This window comes from Conger conger, chromosome 8 (assembly GCF_963514075.1).
Source record: "Conger conger chromosome 8, fConCon1.1, whole genome shotgun sequence".
Taxonomy (NCBI): Eukaryota; Metazoa; Chordata; class Actinopteri; order Anguilliformes; family Congridae; genus Conger; species Conger conger.
This window is the reverse complement of record NC_083767.1, coordinates 30286399-30313931: the sequence shown is the minus strand read 5'-3', so window position 1 is coordinate 30313931 and position 27533 is coordinate 30286399. Positions and strand designations below refer to the sequence as shown.

The following is a 27533-nucleotide window of genomic DNA, read 5'->3' as shown; positions in this document are numbered from 1 at the left end:
AGACCTGTGTTGGATGAGGGGAAGGAGGGAAAGAGTTGGGCGTCATCAGCATAACAATGATATGACATGCCATGAGCAGAGATAACAGGGCCAAGGGATCTGGTGTAAATGGAGAAAAGGAGGGGACTGAGGTCTGAGCCCTGGGGGACTCCTGTAACAACGGGGTGAGGGGTTGATACTCTACCAGCCCAGGTCACCTGGGAGGACCGGTCAGAGAGATATGATTTAATCCAGTCTAGGGCTGTGCCACAGATCCCTGTAGATACCAGGGAGGATAGGAGGATGCAGTGGTTGAGGTCAATAAGGATCAGGACTGAGGAGAGGGAGGCTGCAGCCTGAAGGGATTCATTGACAGAGAGGAGTGTGGTCTCGGTCGAGTGGCCAGGTCTTAAGCTGGCCTGGTGGGCGTCCAGCAGGTGGTACCAGGAAGGAGAGATACCAGACTGCAGTTCTGTATGCAGGAGGGGTACAGAGTGGGCTTCTTCAGGAGTGGGGTGATGTTGGCCCTCTTGAAGGATGGGGAGAAACATCCAGAAGACAGTGAGGAGTTCAAAAGAAAGGTGACAAATGGGAGGATGTCAGGTGTAATTTCCTGAAGGAGGGATGAGGGGATAGGGTCGAGGGCACAAGTAGTAGAGACAGAGGAGAAACAGGAGGCAGGCACAGAGGTGGTGGTGGTCGTGAATATCAGATTCATCTGAATAGTTTACAGCCACAAAAGCATCTTATTGGATTGTGTAACTATTGACAACTATTGTGTAACTCAAACTCAAACACTTACTGTATAAACTGAATGCATTTTTCAAGATTTAACTCCACTTTAAATTACTGAACTAATATTTAATTGCATAACCATTGTTTTTGATAACTGCTGCCCATCTGTGTTGCATCGAGTCAACCAACGTCTGGCACCTAGAAACAGGTATTTCAGCCCAGGATGAAGCTGTAAATTTTTGGGTTTTGCTTTAGAAACCACATTTCTAATGTCGCCCCATAAGTTTTCAATGGGGTTGAGGTTCGGGGATTCAGCTGGCCACTTCATTATGTCAATCCTTATGGTCTGGAACCAAGATGTTGGTCGCTTACTCGTGTGTTTGGGGTTGTTGTCTTGTTGAAACACCCATGTCAGCGGCATTTCCTCTTCGGCATATGGCAACATAATCTCTTCAAGTATTTTGATGTATTCAAACTGATCCATGATCTCTGGTATACAAACCGAACATCGTTGTATGAAGAACATCCCCATACCATGATTATTGCGCCACCATGCTTCACTGTCTTCACAGTGTACTGTGGCTTGAATTCAGTACCCGGGGGTCATCGACGACCACTAGACCTGAAAAGAACAATTTTACTCTCATCAGTCCACAGAATGTTATGCCATTTCTCTTTGGGCCAATTGATGTGATCCATTTTAACAAATTTTAACCGATTCTGCACATGGCATTTTTTCAACAATGGTGCTTTACAGGGGCTTCTTGCTGATAGCTTAGCTTCACTCAAACATCTTCAGACTGTAACAGCACTTACAGGTAATTGTAGATCATCTTTGATCTTTCTGGAGCTGATGAATGGCTGAATCTTTGCCATTCTGACTATTCTCCGATCGGTTTTAACAGTAGTTGCTCGTTTTCTTCCGCTTGTTCCGGGGTTTTTTGCTATTTCAAAACATTTGAGATCATTTTAGCTGAGCATCCTATCATTTGCTGCACTTCTTTATATGTTTTCCCCACTCCAGTCAAATTTTTAATGAAATGACGTTCCTCCGAACAATGTTTGGAACGGCCCATTTTACTTAGCAATTCAGAAGGAAATGTGTGAAACATTTGGTCCCCTTCTTCCTTAATAAAGGACAATTAATGATACTAATTAAACAAATGAAACTCCACACTGCTATTATTTTGAACACGCCCCTTTCAATGAATGAGTCCATTTCTCAGAACAAGCAGCATGCATGTCTTGACAGTTGGGTCTGTTGTTTTTCTATTACACTACTACATCTACAAGTACATGATTTGCCATGCAGAAATATCACTACTACTAATAACAGTGGTTCATCAGGTTACTGATGTTGTACTGCTATTATTTTTTAACTATAGAACTTTACTTCTAGTTGCATTGAATTTAATTTGCCAGGTTTCTGCCAACCTTTGGCTTCTGTTAAAGTCTTCCAGGATTACTTCATTAGAGTCTGTATATTGCCTTAAGCACACCATCTGCAGATGAACATGTATATGTTAACAGGAAGAATTTCCATCCATTGAATGTTCAGATCATCTGCGAAGCCTGTATGCAACTACACAATGTATGCTCCAAATGGCCAGGATCAACGCACGACTCTTTCTGCGCCACAGCAAAGTAGACCTGCGTCTAGAAGGTAGTGAGAGTGGAGACAGGTGGCTTCTCGTGAGTTCTTTTTTTCAATGTATAATAGCCTATTAACCATGCTAAATAATGTAACACAGTGGTTTTACCCTATTAGGTGACTAGGGCTATCCACTGGCTTATGCTAGATACATCATCCTAACCTCATATGGGGACCAGTAAAGGCCAAGAAAATACTACCAAAAACATACTGTTGAGTTCACGTGCACACACAGCGGTCTACATTCTAAAGCCCCATTTTGCTCTCCCTACATGAAGTTAATAAACTTTATAATATATTGCTTGTAATGATACATCCTGGTCCAGCTTGAGAAGCGAACATCAACAAGCTAACATTGGCTAGCTAACTTGTATATTTCATTTAACGTAATGATTATACTGATGAGCTAATGTTAATAACATCCACGTTTCTGTAACACATCGTAGGCTATTATGGGCTTTAAATTGCAGTCTGGGACCAGCTCCACTCTACACCACATGTTTACATTACTCTAACTCATAACCGTTCTCTTGTGGCTCATAGTGAAGTTGTAAACAGAAAAATGGAGTTGTTAAATGAAACAGAGAGCATTTTAAAATGATAAACGGCTTGGCTGTGTCAAAATGGCAAAGCAGGTCTTTGAATTACACTGAAGCTTATCTGCATATTGCTGTAAGCGCTGGTTACATTTTTGTGATAGAAAGGAATTGTGAATGCATTCAGTTTAAAAACATGACAATACTGTATATGAGGGAGAATGTTTAGCTTTATGGTTCATATTCACTGAAATACTGATGAAGTGAATGGATATTGTACCTCAGAGATTTTTTATTTTTTTTGTATTACTATTCATACTGCTCCTTCCGCGGTTACGGTAACCTCATTAACATATCGAAAGAGATTAGTCTCAATAATATTCACAAAAAACTTGTGTCTTGTGTCTTCTGATTTGTACAAATGCATACATATTTTTATATGAAGAGCAAAAATACTTATCAAAATTCCATGTGTATTTTTTGCCCAGTCTCAAAGGTAAAATCTGCATTTGTGAAGCAAATGACATGCATAATTCAACACAATTGAAGAATTGAACTGCCATTTTTTTTAACAGATTAATATTCCTTTTCTTTGTTTCCTGTAAAAGAATAACACAGACGTGATTAAATTTGTTAATGCTTTGATTTGGAATTGAATGTGAATGTTTCTACTACATTTGAAATATTAGGCAGGATTACAGGCAGTAAAAAGGCCAATAGGATGCTAGGCAAGGAGTGTTGGAAGTTACCCTCGCCTTATACAATACTCTTGCTCGACCACACTAGGAGTACTGTGTGCAGGTCTGGGGACCGCACTATAAGAAAGCTATAGAGGCTCTGGAAAAGGCTCAGAGAAGGGTAACCAGATTGATTCCATGTATAAAAGATAAGATTTATGAGGATCGACTGAGGATTCTTAATCTCTTTAAATTTAGTAGAAGGAGCCTGAGGGGGGATTAGATTTTTAATCCCTTTAATGAATTTAAAAGCCTCAAAGTGAATTATAAGGGTTTCTTCAGGATGAGTTTGATTAGCAAAACAAGAGGGCACAGATGGAAATTGTGTACAGATATTAGGAAGTATTTTTTCACACAGCAAGTGGTCAATGTGTGGAATAGCTTGCCAGTACATGTAGTGGAGGCAGAAACACTGGGGGTTTTCATGACCAGGCTTGATACGGTGTTAGATTCTGTTTAGCTTGTAGGCAAACTAGGCAGTAGGTACACTTAAGGGTAGGAAAAGGCAAGCATTTCTCGGCTGAATGGCCTGTTCAAACAGAGAAAATAAAATATTAAAGCAGAAAAAGACAAGGTTGAACCCAAACCTTTGAGCAGTAGTATAATATAAGTATTCAGACCCTTAATTCATCCCTTTGGCTGCAATTACAGCTTTGAGTCTTCTTGGTTAAGTTACAAGCTGTGCACACCTGGATTTCTTCCATTTGTCCTGGAAGATCCTCTCAAGATCCATCAGATTGGAAGTGTCTGTGAACTGCCACCTTCAAGGTCTCTCCACGGATGATTTATGGGGTTTCAGACTGGGCTTTGGATGGCCCACTCAAGGACAGTCAGAGACTTGTGCCAAAGCCACTCCAGTGTTGTCTTGGCTGTATGCTCCAGGTTATTGTCATGCTGAAAGATGAACCGTTGCCCCCGTCTGAGGTTGCGTGCACTCGGGAAGAGGTTTTCTTTAAGGCTGCATTCATCCTTCCCTCAATTCTGACCAGTCCTCCTATCCCTACCACTGAGAAGCACCCCCATAGCATGAATCTTCCACAACCATGCTTCACTGTAAGGATAGTATTATCCAGGTGATGAGCAGTGCCTGGTGTTCGCCAGACATACTGCTTGGAGTTCAGACCAAAGAGTTCATCTCATCAGAAAAAATAATGTTTTTCCTCATGCTCTGAGTCCTTTAAATGACGTTTGGAAAACGCCAGGAGGGCTGTCATATGTCTTTTCCTCAATAGTGGCTTCCATCTAGTCACTCTACCATAAAGCCCTGATTGAGGGAGTGCTGCTAAGACGGCCATCCTTCTCCTATCACTGCAGAGGACTTCCGAAGCTCTGTTAGTGTCACCAGTGTCACTTCCCTGACCAAGGCCCTTCTTGCTTGGATGGCCGGAGGGCCAACTCTAGGAAGAGTCCTGGTGGTTCTACACTTCTTCCATTTCACAATTATTCTTCCAATTATTGAGGCCACTGTGCTCCTGGGAACAGTCAAAGCAAATCAATTTATAGACACATCTCAAGGATAATAAAAGCAAACTGGATGCATCTGACCACAATTTGGAGTGCCCCAGCAAATGGTCTGAATACTTGTGTAAATGTCTTCATTTTCTCTATGGGTTATTGAGTGTAGATTGATTGGCAAAAATGTGAATTTTATCCAATTAAAATTAAATCTACAACACAATAAAGTGTACAAAAAAGTGAAGGGGTCTGATTACTTTCTGAAGCCAGTGAACCTGGTAATGCTTGCCAGTGGTTTAAAGACGATCTCATTTAACTCTTTTAGCACTATTGGGTTTATACACTCACTGAACACATTATTAGGAATACCTGTACACCTGCTTATTCATGCGATTATCGAATCAGTCAATCGTGTGGCAGCAGTGCAATGCATAAAATCATGCAGATACGGGTCAGGAGCTTTAGATAATGTTCACATCAACCATCACAAAGGGGGAAATTATGATCCAAGTGACTTTCACCATGGGATGATTGTTGGTACCTGATAGGGTGGTTTGAGTATCTATTTGATACACATCAATATAGGCTACTAAAAATAATGGTTTATTTCAATAAACAGGCTAATGTAGACTCACTGCCGTGTTCTGAACAGAACATGGCAAAACGACCACTTGCCCCGGTAGTTAACGTCCATTCAATGGTAGTTTTTCTCCTGAGGAATGTGGTTTATTAATTTTTTTTATTTTACTTTTTGGCTACTTTTTGGACACTTAAACACATAGCGAAAACCACAACTAAATACTCAACTTCCCCTTGACTTGTACCAAGTTTTTATGAAAACAGAAGGAAGGAAACATGTGCATTAATAGGATAACTAGGTGTAGAATCTTTAAAGAGTTAAATGTATTTCTCCGTACGATTGTCAGTAGAAAAACCATGTCTCATACCATGTCTCTTGGTTCTGTTATCTCTTCCCAGGGCGTTTCTTATCACTCTTACGCCAATGACACCCAACTCTTTATTTCCTTCCCTCCCGATACCCAAGTCACCGCACAGATCTCTGCCTGCTTGGCTGATATCTCTGCGTGGATGACTTCCCACCACCTGAAGCTTAACCTTGCCAAACCTGAGCTTCTCTAAGTCCTCTCCGTCAATCGACCTCTCACTGACTGTTGAAGACTTTGTAGTTTCCTCCTCCCGTACGGCAAAGAATCTTGGGGTGACTCTTGATAACTGCCTCACCCTGGCTCCACAAGTATCCTCCACTGCCAGAACCTGCAGGTTCTTTCTGTACAATATACGCCGTATCCGTCATCTCCTGACGGAGAAAGCCACCCAGCTCCTAGTCCAGGCGCTCGTCATTTCCCGCCTGGATTACTGCAACTCCCTCCTAGCCAGTCTCCCAGCATGTGCCATCAAGCCCCTCCAGCTGGTCCAGAATGCTGCAGCCCGCCTGATCACCAGTCAGCCCAGGTCGGCTCATGTCACCCCACTTCTCATTGGCCTCCACTGGCTTCCTATTGCCGCACGCATCCGTTTCAATATGTTTAGCTTTGACTTGTGGAAGAACCTATGCACTTGTAAATCGCTTTGGATGAAAAGCGTCTGCCAAATGACTAAAATGTAAATGTAATGTAAAAATAAATGCTTCTTTGTTTCAAATATGTAGTTTAATATAGTAGAGGAACTAGTGGGTCTGTTCCCCAAGTACAGATTAACAAGAACTAACTACTGAGGGCGAATGTCAACACTTATACCCGGTTCCTCAATGGAAACAATGGACCAAATGGCCATTGGCATAAATGATTACATCTGGTGATTACATCTGGTGGAGGGAGGAACAAGTTGTGGGAAATTTAGTTGTGGGGGCTAAACAGGGTTGAAGATTGACCACAATGTGAGATACTTCGGGGGGCATGGTTGACTGTACAGGGCTTGGCTCCCATGTTTTCCAACACATGTTTTTTTTTAGTATGCATCTCTTATTTTAAAATGATGGGATGATTTCACAGGAATGCTAACAACACTAAATCAAACTAAGATTAGCTCCTGTACATTCTTTCATGAACAACAAGATAACAATGCAATATTGTGAAAATGTGTAACAAAACACCAAGTTAGCTCACTATGTTACGAACAGTGAAACTTTCATGAATAATGAATAAAAAAATACTTCCAGACAAGCTTTGGTCTAATTCCTTCCGTTTTCATAAAAACTTGGTATGAGTCACATATACGATCCATTGCGGTGGGGAAGCTGTTGCTAATGAGAGATGAACCGGACAGGTTTATATGGCTCAGCCTGCGTGAATAGGTGTTCAGACCATCGTGACATTACACAGTCTTATGAACACAGGGACATTGTGTGACATTTGTCGTTTTCTCGATAAATATTGGTCCAATTCACATCAATCAGAGTGTTTTAGAGACTGGGATAGTCAACCATAATCAAACATATTCCTCAGGAGAAAAACTACCATTGTATGATCTGTTCGAAAACAGTGGCTGATGGGCCAGTTAGGTGACACTTCCTGGTGAGAAACTGTGACAACCACTTAAAAAACCTTTCTGATTTCACAAAACCACTTCTGTCAGACACACATTTTTTAATAAACCATATCTCCAAAACGGATTGGCCAATCCGGTCAAGTAATACCTAACCTAAGCTCTGATCTTCTGCTTTCACATCAAACTGAAAAAAAGAAAAATGAGATCTCCTTTAAGATACACCAATTATCATGTTGCGTCACATATTATATATATATATTTTTTTTTAATGTTAACACCACCATCCAAAAGGGCCTGGTGCCTAACAGTGAGTCCTGGTTCCCAACCGTGAGTTCTGGTGCCTAACAGTAAGTCCTGGTGCCTGACGGTGGGTCTGGGTACCCAATGGTGAGTCTCTCCTTCCCCATGATAGCTGATATTTTCTCAAGCCTACCCCTTCACAAATAAATAAGATGGTCTTCCTCCCAGCTTTGTTAAAGCTCAAGGCAAGCATCCATCTTCTTTTGCATCTTTTCATTTCTGATTGGCTGACTATGAATAAACTCACCTTATTAATGGTGAATGGTCTGCATTCATAGTACGCTTGTTGGGACACTTCGACACAGCCAGGACAGGGAATCAAATTGGCAATCAAATGCAGTCTCTCTCTCTGTCTCTCTCTCTCGCTCTCTCTCTCTCTCAAATAATCACACAATAAATACAGTATCAGATGCACAATTTGATTGTAAGTGCATTATAAATATCTTGCTTGGGACAACGTCTCTTTCACAGGTATAATGACTGGCAGATGTGTGGACTTTGACAACTCTTCAAAGACCTGTGAGATTCAAGGCTGGTGCCCTGCTGAGATTGACAGCATTAAGATGTGAGGGTCTGTCCGTGGTGCTGTCTGCACGTTCACCCATACCCCGACCGTGCCAATCATCCAACTGCAGTCAGTCACTGAAACATCTCTGCTATTCTGGACTCTTGTAAATCTCTCTCGATTTAAATCTTTCTCTCTCGTTCTCTCAGTGATCCGATGATGGAGGTGCAGAACTTCACAATCTTCATTAAGAACAGCATCCGCTTCCCCCTCTTCAACTTCACCAAGTGAGTAAAAAAAAAACAGCCATGATTCTGTCCATGATGAATCTGTCCATTACGAGTCTGACCATGACAAGTCTGACCAAGAGTTTGTGCATGATGAGTTCCGTGATTAGTCTGTCCAAGATTAGTCTGACTGTGATGAGTCTGTTAGTGCTTAATTTGTGCATCCTGAGTCTGATTGCAATATGGTTCCATCCTTAATCATCCTCTACATCTTTGTCCTCACTTGCCTTTCTTCTTTCCCTTTGGGCATGTCTAAGCAGGGTTGCAACAGCCCCCGAAAATAGAAAAATAGGTTATCCTTCTTCTCTGCCTGATTGGGAAATGCCACACCGTGTCTTAATTGTCTTGTTGCAGTCATGTATGCCCCTGGGTTAGTATAATCTGGATTTGGGCCTTAACATATTTTAGGGGCTCATCCAGGATGTTCTGGTCTTTGTTTGCTTGCCATTTATGGCTTACTTTTTTTGTCCATAATTTGGACTTTCTAGGCTGGCTTGAGTTTTGTCTTCAATTTGGGCTTTCATGCTCTTTGGAGGCTTGTTTTGTCCATAGTCAAACTTTGTTTACCTTGTGCTGTCTAGCTAGGCTTGGACTTACTTGTGTTACTGTTATCTCAGCTTTGACTAGCTTGTACTAATTTCCTGTTTTGTTTTTTTTTTGTGTTTTTTTAATATGTATTGCCTTTGTAGATTTTGTGTTCTCGGTGTGTTTAGGGTTTGTCTTTCGTGTTGCACAGTATGGAATTTAAAATGATTTTGTTTCTGATACTACAGTAGAATGAAAGTGACCTTTGTAGGAATGCTGATATGTTGGTCATTGCTGAGCATTATAATATCAACATGCCACGGTCTGGCACTAAAAAGGAAATCAGTTGTGATTTCAGAGGAGTTGGTCAAGCACCACTTCTTGCTGTCACAGTTGAATCTATTGGAGGTTGTCATGGTGGGAGGTAATTTCCGTGGTGCCCGCTAGAGGGCCTAGGATAATTGTTGACACCTGTTCCTCATTTGCGCCAGGGGAATTATCTCCCAGCTGAGTATTTAAGGCCAGTTCCTACCAGCCTTCAGTGCTTTTGTGTACTGTTCGCTCTACTCAAAGCTGGTAATGCACACGATAGACTCTGGTCTGTTAAAGAGTCAGGTACTGTGCAGGTGTGTGTTTGCAAAGCCATTCTATCTAAAAGAGAAAAAGGTAAGGAAGGCGTTCGGTTTAGTTGTGTAGGTCACCGACGCCTTCCCAAAGGGTTTTCTATTTTGTTTGAGGCTTGTTTGAGCCGACGGTAGAGGGACGGTGTCCCCGGTTATTGTATTTTTGTTTGTGTTTATTCGTGAGCTGCGCCTCAAAAACAGCCTAGCTGTTTTTCGCTAGGTTGTATTTTTATTTCTGAACTCTCAGTTGGTAATCCTCAGTGCTCGCCTTTCAAGCACGTGCCGCCGCGGATCGGCAATTTTGAATAAGTTAATTAATAAAGTCACAACATATAGCCTATGCAATAATATCAGAATCCAAATGGACTAAGTTGGACATGTTGTATGTAATAAGAATGATACTCCTTAATATAAATATCCATCGATATCAAGAACAAACTAGCTGTCTGGTGCTAGCTATAATGTTAACAATACTATACATTGGGATGCAAAAATGTGGGCACCCCTGGTTAAAATGTCTCTTACAATTAATCTGTATGTGATCAGAAGCAAAGCTGAACTGAAGTGGTTACATGAAGTTAAACATGGGACCTATTTGCAAATTTGAAAGCAAGATTGCTTTTTAACTTTATAAATGATAAAAAAGAAAAGGGCCCTATGCAAAAGTTTGGCGACCCTTTTGGATAATTTTTTGTTACTTTTTAAAAAGATGATTACTAAGGCCCAGACCCAGGTGATTTACTCATTAGGGCAGTTAGGAAGTGACAGTTCTGTCTGGTATTAACAACCATGGGTTCCTCTAAACGGTTGTCCAAGGATTTCAGAATGAAGACGGTTCATTTCCACCAAGGAGTAGGCTACTAAATTAATCTAGCTTTAAAGTTAGAAGAAATCTGTCATGTTTAATAGCATATCATTTAGAAGTCAGGTTTGCTTCTGTTCACTTAGATATTAATTGTAAAAGGCTTGTTGACCAGGGTGCCCAAGTTCATGCTACCATGTCGTGGTTAGAAGCAGTGTAACGTGCAGTGGCGGCTGGTATGAATGGGCTAATGGGGCTATGTCAATTAATTAATTGAAGTGGTTTAGTTTCAATTATTATTATTTAGCTACAGGGCTACTTTCTCACCCCAGGTCAGCTTTACGTATAATGACATGCCCCTTCGATTTGTTATCCATTTGGGCTAAATGTATTCAGCCCGGGCCGTTTCAGTCTGAAGCATAGACTATACAGTTGTGTTCAAATAAATAACAGTGCTTTAAAATAAGTGAATAAAGTGCAATATTTTTTAATAGCTTTTAGTTCAATATCTCAAATGTAGTGGAAACATTACACATTCAATTCCAAATCAAATTTTATCAAGTCTGCGTTATTCTTTACAGGAAGCAAAGAAAATGCTTCAAGATTTAACTTCACTTTAAATTACTGAACTAATATTTAGTTGCATAACCATTGTTTTTAACAATAACTGCTGCGCATCTGCGTTACATTGAGTCAACCAACCTCTGGCACCTAGAAAAAGGTATTTCAGCCCAGGATGAAAAAATTCCACAGTTCCTGTGAATTTTTGGGTTTTACTTCAGAAACTGCATTTTTAATGTCACCCCACAAGTTTTCAATGGGGTTGAGGTCGGGGGATTGAGCTGGCCACTCCATTACCTCAATCCTTTTTGTCTGGAACCTCACAAACTCGTGTTTGCAGTTGTTGTCTTATTGAAACACCCATTTCTGGGGCATTTCCTCTTCGGCATACGGCAACACAATCTCCAAGTATTTTGATGTATTCAAACTGATCCATGATCCCTGGTATACAAACCCAACACTGTAGTATGAAAAACATCCCCATACCATGATTTTTGCGCCACCTTGCTTCACTGTCTTCACAGTGTACTGTGCCTTGAATTCAGTACCCAGGTGTAGTCTGACATACTGTTGACGACCACTAGATCAGTCCACAGAATGATACGCCATTTCTCTTTCGGCCAATCGCTGTGTTCCTTGGCAAATTAACCGATTCTGCCCAACCTGTCGCCTCTGGGATTTCATCTGGCGGAGTTGGGGAGTGTACCAAGGAGCAGAATGTGCAAAAAAAGTTTTGATGGGGGCCAGCTGATCAAAGCAGGAGGAGAATGTATTGCTGTAGTAGGTGACAAAGTCAAAAGGGGAGGTGGACATAGACATTTTTTCCTCAAGTGAGGGAGATGGATCTGATGTTACAAAAGGTTATTGTGCATTTTTCTTTTGGTATGGCCACGGGAATGTCAGTATCCATGGTGATGGCCAGGTGGTTAGAGATGGAGAGGCCAAGACCAGATAGATGGTGTGTACTGAGACCAGTGCAGCAGACAAGATCCAAAATGTGACCGCAGTTGTGGGTGGGGAAGTCGATGGGCTGTGTGAAGTTAAAACAGTGTAACAAATCCAGAGTCTGAGGCAGTTTTGCAGTCAGTGGAGTCAATGTGAACATTAAAGTCTAAGCTTTACTGGGTCAGAAAATCAGTTATGTTAGAGAGGAAGGATGGGTTAGGCTTAGGGGGGCGGTATGACCAGAGGGGTAGGACCAGAGAGTTTAAAAGCAAGATATTCAAATGACTGAGGAAGTGGAATAGAAATAGGAGAGGTCTTAATGTCTTTCCGGTGAAAAACCGCAATACCACCTCCACGGTCATCAGGGCGTGGTTTTTCCAGGTGGCTGTATCTATGGGCTGTCGTTTGGCTGGGTGAGAAATAGTCCATAGGTTTATGCCAGGTTTCACTGAGGAAATCCAGGTTGTTTGTTATGAATTTATTTAGAATTAGGCTTTTATTGTTGAGGGAGCGAGTGTTGAAAAAGGCCAACTTCAAAGGTAGATTTTTGATTAGTTGTGAGAGTTTTGGAATGGGGCAGAGATTGGCTGTATTCACATGCTGTTTGTTGTAATGACGTAATGAGGAATTGAGTGTGACAAGACCACAGAGACAAGATGGAGTTAGGAGACAAAAAGTTATAAACAAATTTGCGTCTGTGGACGGAACAGGGTTTGCAAAGTATTCAGAATTCTTTGACAGTGTCCATATAATCATGAATAGAGTGGCTATTGAGAAGGCGGTGGCATGGCTGGCGAGGAAAACGTTAGCTTGAGGCTAGGGTTAGCTCATGAACAGGAGCAGGATGGGCAATGGCACAACAGCATGTACCACAGAGGAATCCACATGACAATTGGCAGCATAACAATGCAACAGGCCAGTAGAGTTTGGGATAGATGCTGACGGAGGGTTGCTAAGCTGGAAGGGTACTGGAAGTAGCCTGGAGGGGCTGCCTGCCAGAGTCTGAAAAATCCTGACTGGGAGACAGCAACAGGTGTTTGTATGTCTCCATGTAACATAACTAAGTACGTCACTGGTACAGGCCAGCAAATATGCCAAATCTAGCTAGCTATGTTTACAGTGACAGCAACTTCTGTGACACAGACAGTTTCATTAAGTTGTGATAGTTCTGTTTTTCCACATGATTGATGAAATAATGGGATTTATTTTCTGAATATTGAAGTTATGTGTTACTTGAAAACAGGGACTAATCATAATATATGTTTATGTATTGTACAGATTGATGGAGACATGATAATCTATTCCAGTCCCTAAAGAAAAAGAATGGTATTAAATGTCTGTTGTGGATGAATTTATCTGCTGTACCCTTACTCTAATTCATTTAAAAAGCATCAGGGTATAAATTGATATTTGCCATTGGTTGTATCTTTTCTTTGCAATCACGTTTTGTAATTTTATTGATTCCTGGTTTTATTTTGTTTAGTAAATCTTAAGAAATACAAAAAAGTGGTCTGTATCTGCCGCAAAATAACTTTATTGGAGAAACGCCTGCCTTGTCCTTGACTTTCAATGTGCACTGGGTGTTCTGGGTGTGCCCTTCGCTTGACTTCGGAAAGCGGCAAGATTCAGTAGCCATGCCCAGTACACCATGCATTTTATAATGGTTTATTTGTTTTCTGCATAGTGGCATTTTTTTTATATGTTGGAGTCATGACTGCCCATGGTTTAGTATAATCTGGAGGGATTTGGGCTGACCGTATGTGCGTACGGGCATAAGCACTTTTGTGCCTAGGTTTGCACCATGATTGCAGCTGTGGTGCAAACAGCCTGCAAGCCCTTGTTGGGCCAGAGGAGTTTCTGTGCAGATCATACACTGATAGCAAAATCACTAATGCTGTAATGTAATGCTGTGACCAATTGCACAACTTCCTTCAGACAATCCCACATTGCTTTGCTGGGCATCTGGCTAAACGTGATACAATCTTGCATGATAAAATCATGTTTTTTCAAATATGCAAGTAGACTGCAGGACATTTTTTTGTTTAAAGGGTTAAAGTGTCAAGTGAACTATTTAAAGTGTCTGTAGTTTTTCACTTTTGGTGGATTTAGCGACACCTGTACTCACTTGGTGTCACAAAGGTTTGTTTTCATGCTCCAAATACAGAGTTCATTTAGAAACAAATCTACTGTATTCCTAGAAAATTTGAAAATAGCATTGCCTATTTGGAGAATGAAGACTGCCAAGAGACAACCGATAATGTCCTCAGACAGGGTAATATTGAGCATTAATCAGTTCAAACTATGAATTTTAAAGACGCTTTCCATATTTTTGGCCCATTTACCCCTAGTCGTTTGTCTAAGTAGTATCCGGATATGACTTATCCAAATTTCATTTACACTTGGTAGTCAAATTTGAATACGTGGCAGGAATGTCACACTGATACAGACTAGTTTAAAACAGCATGTAAAGGAGAAATGTAAGAACTCAAACACATTGAATCGATATTGCTACAAAAAAGCCATTGATATGTTTTTGTTTTTTTAAATGAAAAAAATTACGAATTAACCAAGGGGTGTGCTACACTCTCCTCTCCCTCTTCCTCCTTCCCTGCAGAGGGACCCTGCTGCCCAGCATCTCGAAAGACAAAATAAAGACCTGCTTCTTTAACATGAGTGACATCTACTGCCCCATCTTCAGGGTAGCGGACATCCTTAGATTTGCCAATCAGGATTTTGACAGCATCGCCAATGAGGTGGGGAAATTCATTTTACCTAAACCCCACTTCTGCCCCCAACCCTCTCCCCTGGAGCTCATCGCCTATTTTAATAACCCTGTGGTGAGCCAGTGATTGACAGTCACTGCAAACATGGAGCCAGACTTTATTTAATACAATAATCATTATTATCGAATATAGTCTGGCAGTTTAGCTAAAAAAATCATGTACTTTGCGATAAGTACTAAATTTGGCACAAAGGTAGCTCTCTATGATATAAAAAGATTCAGATATGGAGCTATTAAAAATTTGGCCGCTGAGGGCCATGGCAGTCATTTTTCGAAATGGCTGTCAAATAGCATTGACTCCAATGGTGAGGTGAGTCATCAACCATCTTTTGGAGATTTTTCCGAGATTTCCTGGATTTGAGATTGTCTGTCCCATATTCATCATTTAATCAGCTTTTATTTCATGGTATTTACATGTGTATACACTAACCGAGAACTTTATTAGGAACATTTTTACTTTATTACACCTACTTAATCATGCGATTATCTCATCAGTCAATTGTGTGGCAGCAGTTCAATGCATACAATCATGCAGATACGGGTCAGGAGCTTCAGTTAATGTCAACCATCAGAATGGGGGAAAAATGTTGAAATCTAAAACACAAGTCTAAAATACCTAATAAAGTGCTTGGTGAGTGTATGTTTGACCATTTTACAGAAACACCTGGTTTTGTGTAGAATCCCCCATTTTCAGCTTACAAGTGAATAAATGCAATAACATCTCATACTTGGTTTGCATAGCACTGCATCAGGGTTATGACCCATTGACATCACCATTCCTTTGGCATCTTCTTTGGAAATGCCTTTCCAGGTTTCTACTGCCGCCTTCAGTTGTCTCCTTTTCGGCAAGTCAAGGGCTCTATTTTGCCGGCCGGTCCCTGACATGTTGCAAGCTGTTGTTCTGGCAAATTTAGATATTTCCAACCTGTCCCGTAATTCTGGGACGAACGTGGGAGGAGAGGTGCTGGTCAGGGTGTGTCAAAGAGCGATTGCAATTTTGGTGTAGCAATTTTCCAGTCATACAAGTCCGCAATTTGCCCCTTTGCCACCCGGTTACTCATCCCAGGTCTAAGGTGGAAGTTGCAGCCAGGAATATTACTCATTTTACAGCTTTCCCATGCAATGTACGCATTGTCAGCCTACTGAAAAGCCACTTAACAGTTTTTATGGATCATATCTTGTCCAGTTTGTCTTTGATATAAATCCCACAAACTGGAAAAACACATAGCCTACATTGCATTTATTGTTCATTGTTTTTTTGTTTTTTTACCATTTTAGTTCTTGTATTTATTTGTTTTTAATTGTTGGTCATGTATGAGGTGTAAATATTATAGATTGCATACTAAATGATAAAACCTGAAATTCCTGAAAAATGTGTTCTCACTTCCTCCTGCCAGACACCCTTCCCCTGCCTCTACCTCTCAACATCCCTCTCCCCATCTGGCAGCAGCAGGTCTAGAAGATTGTAAAAAAAAATAATAATAAGTACAACAATTGCAATAATATAACTTGTATACTATATATTGATTAATGTCCAGTGATTGAAGAACAAATACCCAACCCCCAACACAGTCAAACACATCCCCACAATTTCACATGCCATCTATTATTCAAAAGCAGGCCTGCTCCTAAGCATACAATATAATAATACATTTTGAGAATGTATTTAGATGCTCAAATTGGGTCATGTCACTGGAAATGCCCTCTAGTTTTGAGTGAAATATGTTTTCACTGTCCTCCGAGGAACTATTCAATCAGATGAGCGATTTGTTTTCATTGTCTATCATTTAGACACAAAATATTTTTTATACAGTGGTTTCGTGTTTCATTCGGCACTTCTGCCTCGGGAGATCTGCTATGTTAGTGCACTAATCCACAGCAATCTGACGTCCTTGCAGGTTCCCGACAGTAGGGGGGCAGCAGTGCCCTTTTGAGAAACTTGCATTACATTGAACTGTGTTGCATATATTGAACTGTGATATAATTGAAAAGGAAACATGGTCACGTGGTTCCATTCAAGCCCATTCAATTTGGTTCTTCTGCAAGTGGCACCTCCGCAAGATGGCTGCCATGGCCCAGAAATAGAATTATTGATGAGCTCATCATACTCATTGGAGCATGAATTACAGCCCCTAAGCTTCACATTCCAGTCATCAATAGAAGCTGGCAATATCATTTTACAATTTTCCAGGGTCAATTATTTTCCTAGGCTGAACCAAAAAGAAAGAGAGATCAACAAAAATCATCAAAAATCCTTGAATCAATGTGAGTAAGTGATGAGTAAGAAAACTGATCTCTGATTGGTTGAGGCAGGGGCTCATGCAGCCTTAGGTGCGTCACTGTTTCATCACATGACAAGGCCTCACTCCACTGTATCTTAGGGTGACCATATTCCCAGACGCTGAATACGGGACATAATATTGAAACTAATGTAACGTTATCCAACTGCAATCCATTTAAAATACATAGCGGCAACTATAATTTGCACAATATTAACACCAGCTTATTGTAACTCTTCTTTATTAATCTTAATACTGGCTTTACAGGGAATGCTTCTCAATTAGCTGTTCAAGAAATTCAGACGTTTCGCAGGGCAAAGAAGAGAATGCAATGATATTTGTGTTTATTCTGCTACTGGGAATTACATGAGTACAGGGAATAGCTTTGTGTCCTTGTAATTTAATGCGTCTGTGCTCAGTGTTAGAAACGAGCAGTTGTCCAAAATCGCCCTGCAGTTCTTGCACTGACAATGGAACTAATACATTGCAAGAACCAATTTTCAGCCAATGAGCTTGAATTACTGTACAGCTGTACAATGTTTTGGTACAGAGTGTTGCTGCGTCAACTGTATATTTTGAAACCCATTTTAAGGACTATAAACACAGGCAGAGGGTGAGTCAACATGTCAGTGAGTGTCATGTTCGTGTTATCTGTCTGTTTATTATCGTTATTCTTGTAATTAATTATTTTTCATATTCATGTCTGGTGGTTTACATTCATTAGTCTTTGTACTCGTCTTCCCCTGTGATGTCTGTCTGAATGTTTCTGATCCCGAGTCACTCCCCTGTCTGTGTGCTTCACTGTGTGCTTCGGGTGTTTTCAGAATTTTCCAGTTTCCCATGATTCCTTCTGTCTTGCTGTTCTTACTTCCTGCTTTCTCTCCATTTCAAGTTTGTAGATAGCACTAATATACTAATCCCAGCGAACACAGTATTTGTACAGTACTAATTATATTAACACACTAATATGTTCATCAAACTAACAAACTAACATTCACTAGTTTTGGGTATTTGTAATTGAATCACGTAACTAACTTACTAACACATCTCCACTTTCAATTCTGTTCTGTAACCGCGCTTCCATATTCTATCACTGATTACTTGCTTAGTTTCAGCAAAGTGTTTGCATCTGTCTCGCATTCTGTGCAATTGTCTACTCCGTAGTCCGGAGCCGTTTGTATTACATGTGTGTCTCCGTGAATCCAGTCCACGTTTTCGTTTCCCCCTTGTTATTGTATTATTACCTTTTCATGTGTCTCACCTGATGTTTATTGTTAGACTGCCCTCACTCCCTTGCTCCGCCTAGTTTGTCTCATTCCCCTGTGCATTTATACCTGTCTTTTTCAGTTGCACCTTGCTAGTTTGTCTTATTCTGCTTTTTTGAGTCCCAAGCCCTTACATTCCTTTACCCCTTATGGATTCTGTACATCTGCCCTTTTTTTGGATGGCCTTCCCGGTTTTGATCGCCTGTTTGGACTACACTCTGTCTGCCCCTTCATCTGCCATCATTAATACCTGCCATTTTTTCCACACTCCTGTGTCTGCATCTGGTTCCTTTGTCCCCCCCGTGAGCCTTTTTCAATTAAGGGATATACAATGGTCTTGTAACAATGTTTTAACTTACCTATTGTACCTTTAAGTCTACCCAAATGTACAGGTGTAACTTGATTATTTTAAAACTAACTTGACTCTCTTGCTCTCTCTCTCTCTTAGGGGGGTGTGATCGGTATAAAGATTAACTGGGTCTGTGACTTGGACAGATCAGCAGAGGAATGCAATCCTGCTTTTTCCTTTACTCGCCTGGATGCTGTCTCCCAGAACAACAACGTGTCTACAGGGTACAACTTCAGGTATTTATCACAGCGAAACACCTGATCACTTTCATAACACTTCCTGTAGAATACATTGCTAGCTGAGGTGGGTAGAGTTGCCACTTACTTTAAAATAACAATTACTCAAGTTAAAGTAAAAGTAGTCATCCAAATAACTACTTGAGTAAGAGTAAGAAAGTATCGACTGAAAAGCAACTTCACCCTGAAATGATGTGGCTTTGTGCTGAAGTGATTCCTAATTGTGCACGTGTCTGTGGGTCTATATTTCAGAGACATGGCAAAATCGAACGGAATTTGCATTGCATAAAAATGAGTTAAAAAATGTAACAAGAGAAAGGCTGGGCTGGTGTGGGGTTTATTGCATTCATTTCGTTTTTAATAGTGCAATTCTCATTCACTGCAGTAACCGAATATACCATTTGAAAACATTACAACTTATGGTTCTATCTGTATAACCTATTTTAAGATGCCATTGCTTTAGTGACAATAGTTCCTTATTTTGTAACATGCGGGTGGCAAAACAAGCATGGGGGGACCTCATATGCATTTTGGAAATCCATATACTACACAAAATAAGGTAATGTCAGTGTTCAACTAACCAAATGCATAATAATGCAATTTTACTCAGAGAAACATTGATGCAATGTCCATTGTTTACTTAGAATGTCTCTGGAGGAAATATCATCGTTGTCCATTTCGCCGCTGCGTACTTCTACATATGAACGCTATTACCTATGTTTTGTGTCGGCTCTCGGGAACAAGAGGAGGCCACGTACGAACTTCTCTGACCAGTATCTGTAATCCTTGTACAGTAAAGGCGTGATCCCCATCCGTGAGCAAAACATACAGTATAACTTCAGCTGAACAGAGAACCGGCTTGTGGTATGGTATTGAAGTAATGACTGAGAAGCATTTTAGTGAGCTTTAGCATTTTAGCTCGACAAAAATAGGCATTTTCATCGTCGTGATCCCATTTTACATCAGTGATCATCTAAATACATTCTCAAAATATTATATTATTATTCAGTAATAAGACGCACGCCTACTTTTGAATAATAAATAGCATGTGAAATTGCGGAATGTATTTGACTTGTTGATGGAGGTTGGGTATTTGAAAAAAGGTAAAACAATGGACACAGAATGAATATATTAGCAACAGGTTGAGAACTAATCTTGTATACTATCTGAGAAGAGCAGATTATTTATGTTACGTATACCAATATCAAGGCTGTGTTAATGTGGGTTAATAGTGAAGAGACCTAGAGCCATGTTTGTACTGCATGAACGTTTACTCCAGACGCAACACTCCAGTTTACCCCACAATAGGGTCCATGTTACAGGAGCATAGCTCAGCTATAATCCCTTTTTACATAACCCCTCACCTTTTAGTAATAACCCCTGTTATTGCATATCGCCTTACAGAACAGAACATCTCATTACAATCCTTACAGGCGGCGACATGGCTCAGGCAGTAAGAGCAGCTCGTCTGGCAGTCGGAGGGTTGCCGGTTCAATCCCCCGCCCGGGTTGTGTCAAAGTGTCCCTGAGTAAGACACCTAACCCCCAAATGCTCCTGACGAGCTGGCATGGCAGCCAATCACTGTTGGTGTGTGTGTGTGTGTGTGTGTGTGTGTATGAATGGGTGAATGAGAAGCATCAATTGTAGAGCGCTTTGGATAAAGGCGCTATATAAATGCCAACCATTTACCATATATAGACTGCATGTTTTTCTCTCTCTCTTTTACAACAGTCTCTCTACTCATTATCACAAATCCATATACTCTGGAGAGCGTGACACTTGGCCTGAAGTTGTCACATATGGTGTGTTGGTTGCCTCAGTATGTTTGTGATTGTTTGTGTCCCTGGTAATGTGAGTGTGTGTGTCAGTGTTACCTGGCTCCGTGGTTGTGACAGGTGTGTCAGGGGGTGTCTAAGGTCGTGGTCGTGCAGTTAGTCTTTTGTCTCACAAAAGAATAGGTCTTTTGTGGTCAGCAAGGGTTCTGTGCTCTGCCCTGTGCTGTGAACATGTGCTACAGTTCTCCACTGACTGGCTGATGTGTATGGACAGTCCTGGCCACCAGACAGACTGGCAGGCCCTTGCCCTGCACTTGACAATACCTTGTTGAGGTCGTGGAGGATTTCTTGTCTCATGCAACGAGGGATCACTATTCTTTGGCCTCCGAGAAGCAGCTCTCCAGCTATAGTGAGGTTTTCTCTTTCAGGCCAGTATGGCCCCAGCTCTGGTGGAAGGGCATGTTTCTCAGACCACTCAGTACTTGATAAGCTTTGCACAGATTGGGTCAGCTTTCTGATTCTTTTGAACTGCTTTCAACCTTGCTTCTGTAGCAGGAAGGCTTTGAATGACTGCATCCACAAACACTGACATCTGCCTAGTTGTCTTTTTTTTGTGTGAATGCATGTTTCACGGGTGCTCTTGATAATGCATCTGCTGTTATCAGGTGCTTACCAGGCACATGCACAATGTTGAACATGAACTTGAACAGCCTCACCCGGAACCTCAGTACTCTCAGAGGGAGCTCATCTAGTGCTTTGGTATACAGTAGTGGCACTAGTGACTTGTGATCTGTCTAACTTAAACTTCAGTCCCAGGAGATAGGACGCCAGGCGTTCACATGCCCACGTAGCTGCCAAAGCCTCCTTCTTGATCTGTGCATAATGTTTTTTCGCCTCGGACAGGCCCCTGGAGATGAACACGATCGGCTTTCATGTTTCATCTGTCTGTTGTTGGCTCAGTACGCCCCCAAGGCCAAAAAATGAGGCATCAGCGAATACATATGTCTCTGCTTTTGAAGTATGGGGCTCAGTTCGATTTTCAGTCTCTGAAATGGCTCTTTCTGTGGTGCTCCCCAGCACCAATCGTTCTTCTCACTTCTTTGAGGGGGTGGGTGTATGATGCAAGGTGGGGTAACAACTTGCCCCGATAATTGCCCGTTCCCATCACTCTCCCAGGTGTGACACCGTCTGCTGTGACACGGTGGCCCATGAACATGATACATGATACTTCTTCTTTTAGCCTCTTCAGGACCTGATGCAGTCTCTCATTATGTTTTCCCCATACACATTATGTCATCGGCATGACACACTACTCCTACACACCCCTCCAACATTTGTGACATGCCGCTGGAAATGCTCTGGGGCTGATGAAATCCCAAAAGCTAGGCGATTGAATGCATATCGCCAAAATGGGGTCATACATCTCGTCAAGAGTGAGCTCTCCTCTGACAATGGGATTTGCCTGAAACCAGAGGTTTCATCCAGCTTCCTGAACACCTTCGCCCCAGCGAGCATCGCGAGGGTGTGGCCTACTGCTGGGAGGGTATGTCTTTCTCTCTGCACCCACTTGTTCAGGTGTGACAGGTTCACACACAGCCATATCTTCCCCTGAGTCCACCATAACCACGCCAGCACACTATTTTGTGGGTTGGGTCACTTTAGAAACCACCCCCATATTCTCCATGCATTTCAGCTATGCTCGCATCTTGTTGTGCATCGGCAGGGGCACATGATTTTGTCATTCTGACTCTTGAAAAATCAAACCTCAAAGGGTTACCTTTCAGAAGACAGAAGAAGGGTTATGCCTGTAGTCAAAAGGGTTCCAGAATAGTAGGCATTTCATTTTGGGTATGTCAACTTTTGGGTAAGAAAAGGGGTGATACTTTACATTAATGGCATTTGGCAGACGCTCTCATCCAGAGCGACATACAACAAAGTGCATACCCATAACCAGGGATAAGTGCGCTGAGAGACCCTAGAGGGAAGTACAATTTCAACTGCTACCTGTACAACAAAGATAAGGACATGGGCCTTTTTTTTTTACTTAAGGGTTTAAAGCAAGTACAATGTATTTTTAAAAAGTAAATGTAACAGAATAAATGTAGCATAGTAGTACTATTCACCTCTGCTTCCCATTGACTCAATACACCATTTCTCATCTCTCTCTCTCTCTCTCTCTCTCTATCTCTTTCTCTCTCTCACACACACAGGTTTGCCAAGTACTATAAATCAGAGAACGGGACAGACTACCGCACGCTGATCAAGGCATTTGCCATCCGATTTGATATAATAGTCTCCGGCACTGTGAGTCTCCACTGCTGCTTTTGCTCCTCATTCTTTTACTGTTTGGAAGAATGTGATTCTGTATGTGCTGTTCTCTGTGAGTTATGCTATCCTTTATCTATATTTTCAAAATGAAAAAATCTTTAGACCTATTCATTCATTGGTAAACCATCGGAACATCTGCTTGCTTTATTAATTAAATTAATGACTGAAACTGCAATGGCAACTCCATTTAAAAAACACGTTTTAAGTTTGTAACCAAAACATGGCTGCCAACGTTGTGCCTATGGGCAGCAAATGGCTTTCGCTTTTTCGCTGGAGTAACTTAAATTGAGTAAATCCCGGAGCTTCGCCCTCCATTTCAGCTTAAACTGGTCATGTGCAAATGCAAATTAGGCTACAGTGGATGGTAAAGTGAAAAAGTTTCATAACATTACAGAAACATTAAAACAATACATAAGTGATTTTGGTCTTGGTAACAGTTTGCGACAGAAAAATTCATCAATCAGAGAATTGACACCACCCCATAAATCATTCTCTCATATTGACTTTTTTCTCACAAGTAACTCAATTATAACCGATATTTCAAATTCCAAAATTCATCCCATCATAATTTGTGATCATGCCCCTGTATCATTTAATTTAAACACCAAACAACTCAAACAACCCATCACCAGATGGAGATTTAACACTTCTTTGCTTAAAGATCCTGAATTCAATACACTTTTCACAAGAGAGTGGGCATCCTTCATGGAAATAAATAAATAAATCTCACCCACTGTACTTTGGGAAACTGCAAAGATGGTATTAAGAGGAATAATTATATCATACTCATCATACAAGAGAAAACAGGAACAGGAACTCAAAAAAAATCTGGAACAAAAGATCAAAGCACTGAATGACTCTTATGCTAAAAACCCCACAGAGCAACCACAGAAAGAACTAACAGAAACTAAAGCACAGTTAAACAATATCATAAACAACAAAAAAAACAATTCCTGATACAAAGACTCAAATATTGAACACAATAACAAATCAGGAAAATATCTGGCAAACCAACTCAACTTGATTAAACTGGATAAAAATTCTGTATAGTTCACCAATGGCCACAGCTGTTACTAATGGATTAACAGACTGCATAGGGGTACCAGGCAAGGATGCCCACACTCTCCACCACTTTTTGCTCTGTTCATCAAACCCCTTGCCACTGAAATATTTCAAAACATGAACATCAAGGGAATCCAAACCTTCAACACTCACCACAAGATTAGCCTATACGCAGATGATGTGCAGCTGTATCTACAAGAACCATCAAACTCTCTACAAGAAACCATCAAGCTCATTCTCCAACATTTCCGACTACACTATACATTGGACAAAATCAACAATTCTACCCATATATGGTGATGACTGGAATGCTGCAGTTCAAAACCCACCCCTCCCCATTCCCACTGGTAATATTAAGTATCTGGGCATAAACGTGTTCACCAGACTGTCAGAGTTGTTTCACCTAAACTTCACTCCATTAATAAAAACAATAGAAGATGACTCCGACCCAGCCCACCACTAAATGGTTTAATTAACTAAACTCCATAACAAGAAAATTCTACTGGAAAAATAAAACACCCCAAATCAAATTGGTCATTGCAGAAACACAAAACTCAGGGAAGATTAGAAGCCCCAAATTTTCAGAATTATTATCTGGCAACTACAAAATATCAGCAATTGGATTCACCCAAACCAACAGAACAACTCATGGTTAGAAATAGAACAATCACAATGTAAAGACATCTCAGTCTCTGATTTACCATTTCTCAAGCAAGACAATAAAACACCATAATTGCTTTAATAACACCGTAATTTCAACCTGGAAATCAACAAAATCTTCAAATCTACAATGAAACCCTGTAAATTCACACCAATATGGCATAACCCTGACATTCTGCTCAACAAAAAAATACTTATCTTCAACACATGGAAACAAAGCGGTATCACACACCTGCACCATCTTTTCCAGAATAATGAATTCATTACTTTTCAGAATTTGGTCCAGACGTTCAACATAGGGAAAGAACAAATACCTTCAATACCACCAAGTCTGTTCTAAAATCTAAAATCAATATATCAAATAACAATTTACTCCCACCCCCACTTGTAGAAGAAATCAGCAAAATCTCCAACCCAAGGAAAATTCTTTCAAAATTATATTAACTAATATCCACCATAGACTCAACAATTTCCATCCCAATCAAAGCATGGGAAAAAGACCATTTACCGCCAAAACCAAATTCTGGACCCAAATCTGCAGAAACACCTTCACAATGACTAACAGTACTAACTTGCAACTAATACAGTACAAGGTAATCCACAGAGCTCATAACACTCAACACAAGATGTATAGGATGGGACACACTGACTCCGATGCATGCTCACTGCACACTAAACACACCAGACAATTACCTCCACTCCACCTGGCTCTGCCCACCAACTCAATGTTTCTGGCATGAAGTTATCAAAAGAATTTCTCTTTTTGAGCTGCAGCATTCCAGTATCTCTGTCCCTCTGCCTAATCGGAGATCTCAGTAATAAATCACCTTAAAATCAGTAGTAATTTAATACTAATCACCTTAACTCATCCTGCTAAACTGGAAAACTCAAAATGCATTAAATATCACACAATGGTTAAACCTCCTCAAAGAATACATATCCATGGAACAAATCCAGCACCAAACCTCTGTCTTTAAAACAGTTTGGGGCCCCTTCATCATCTCATTAGACTTGCCTGTTAACTAATCCCACCAACACACACACACACACACACACACACACACATGCACACACTAGAAGAATAAACTTCACTGAAATCGTAATCTCTCCCTTTCATCATCTCCCTTTCATGATGTAGGAGATGTGGGTACAGAGTGGCTTCACCTAAATGTAATTTGCTCTTGAAATTAAACAATAATGATGTCCTCTGAAGAGTGGGGGGTGGTGGCGGGATTAATAACAAAATAAATTTTAAAAGAAAGAAAAAAGAAAATGTTTCAAGCACTAGAGGGCAGTATTGAGTTGGGTCTGCCATGTCAAATTTTGTTGGTGAACATTCCATTCGTTGAATGAAAAAATGTCCCCAAAATGTTGTGTTCGTTAATGTGAAAATTTGTAAATGGAGCGTTCGAGGCATACCTGTCTATGGTTTATAAGTAATATCTGTGACATTAGACTACTTTACACACATTCGATAAACAATCTCACCAGATTGTGTGTGTGTGTGTGTGTTAACAGGCACGGAAGTTCAGTGTCATACCAACTCTCATCAATGTTGTGGCTGCCTTCACCACCGTTGGAGTGGTAAGGGTTAATATTGCTTCAGAGACCATTAACTGTCATGAGCTAACAACCGAACCTTAAAGATGCCAATTATTCCATAATAGGAATCATTTAGAGCTGAAATATCTAGTTTAGAAAGTTAAGTTGAAATTAACATTTGAAGAATATTAAGCCTGTAGTGATTAAGATCATACTGAATACACACTGACACTAAAACAATTTTGGCTGCTTAAAATGATCAAATACATACTATCAGGGGTTTCAAAAAAGTTTTAGTTTATTGCCCCACAAAGGTAGGTAACATTTTGAAAACCCTTCTGGTAAAGCTGGTTTTAGCCATCAGTGAGTACATATGAGGGGCCGTCTAGGGCATAATTAAAACTTTGCTTGGATATACACATACAAAACACTTGCACATACACATATACATGAGCACTTTTTTAGGTATTTTAGACTTATTTTTTAAGCTTCGACTGCTGTAGCCTATCGACTTAGAGTTATGATTCGTTGTGTGTTCAGAGTCTGTTGTGTGTTCAGTCTCTAGAGTTTGTAGAGAATTGTGCGAAAAACTAAAAATATTGAGTGAACAGCAGTTCTCCAGGCAAAAACACGTTGTTAATGAGAGGGAGAAGGACCAGACTGGTCAAAGCTGACTGGAAGGTGACAGTAACACAAATAACCACACATTACAACAGTGAAATTCAGAAGATCAACTCTGAATACACTACACGTTGCAGTGAATAGGCTACATCAGCAAAAGAACAATAAGTAAAAAAAATAAGTATAATAAATACCTAATAAAGTGTGCAGTGAGTGTACATGCATTTATATGTGAACTAAGTGTAAGTTTTTCAGATATATGTGTGAGCATTTCATATGTATGTATGGCATTTTCACTTTAACCAGAAGGCAGGATAGTTTTGCCTTCCCGACTCATTCCAATCATTCTTGTAACCTATATCTTAATGGATCTGACTCCAACACTGTTGAAAATAAACATGCAAGTACTTTTATTAGCCTACTCTGATGAAACCTACCAGCTTTATTCATAAATGGCAACAGTGGGACCATTTTAGAGAGCTTGA

The 27533-nt window shown here is 40.6% G+C and overlaps 1 protein-coding gene across 2 annotated transcripts in view; it reads left to right on the top strand.

The window, feature by feature from the left end:
* LOC133135541 (P2X purinoceptor 3-like) overlaps positions 1-27533 on the top strand; it is a 50492-nt gene that overhangs the window by 13139 nt on the left and 9820 nt on the right. Inside the window, exons 5-11 of one of the 2 annotated variants that reach the window (XM_061252618.1) lie at positions 657-674; positions 8373-8466; positions 8616-8693; positions 14764-14902; positions 18924-19060; positions 23046-23139; positions 26404-26469. In XM_061252618.1, the coding sequence (XP_061108602.1) occupies positions 657-674; positions 8373-8466; positions 8616-8693; positions 14764-14902; positions 18924-19060; positions 23046-23139; positions 26404-26469 (626 nt within the window). The remainder of the gene's footprint in view (positions 1-656; positions 675-8372; positions 8467-8615; positions 8694-14763; positions 14903-18923; positions 19061-23045; positions 23140-26403; positions 26470-27533) is intronic. The other variant, XM_061252617.1, reaches the window with a different exon arrangement.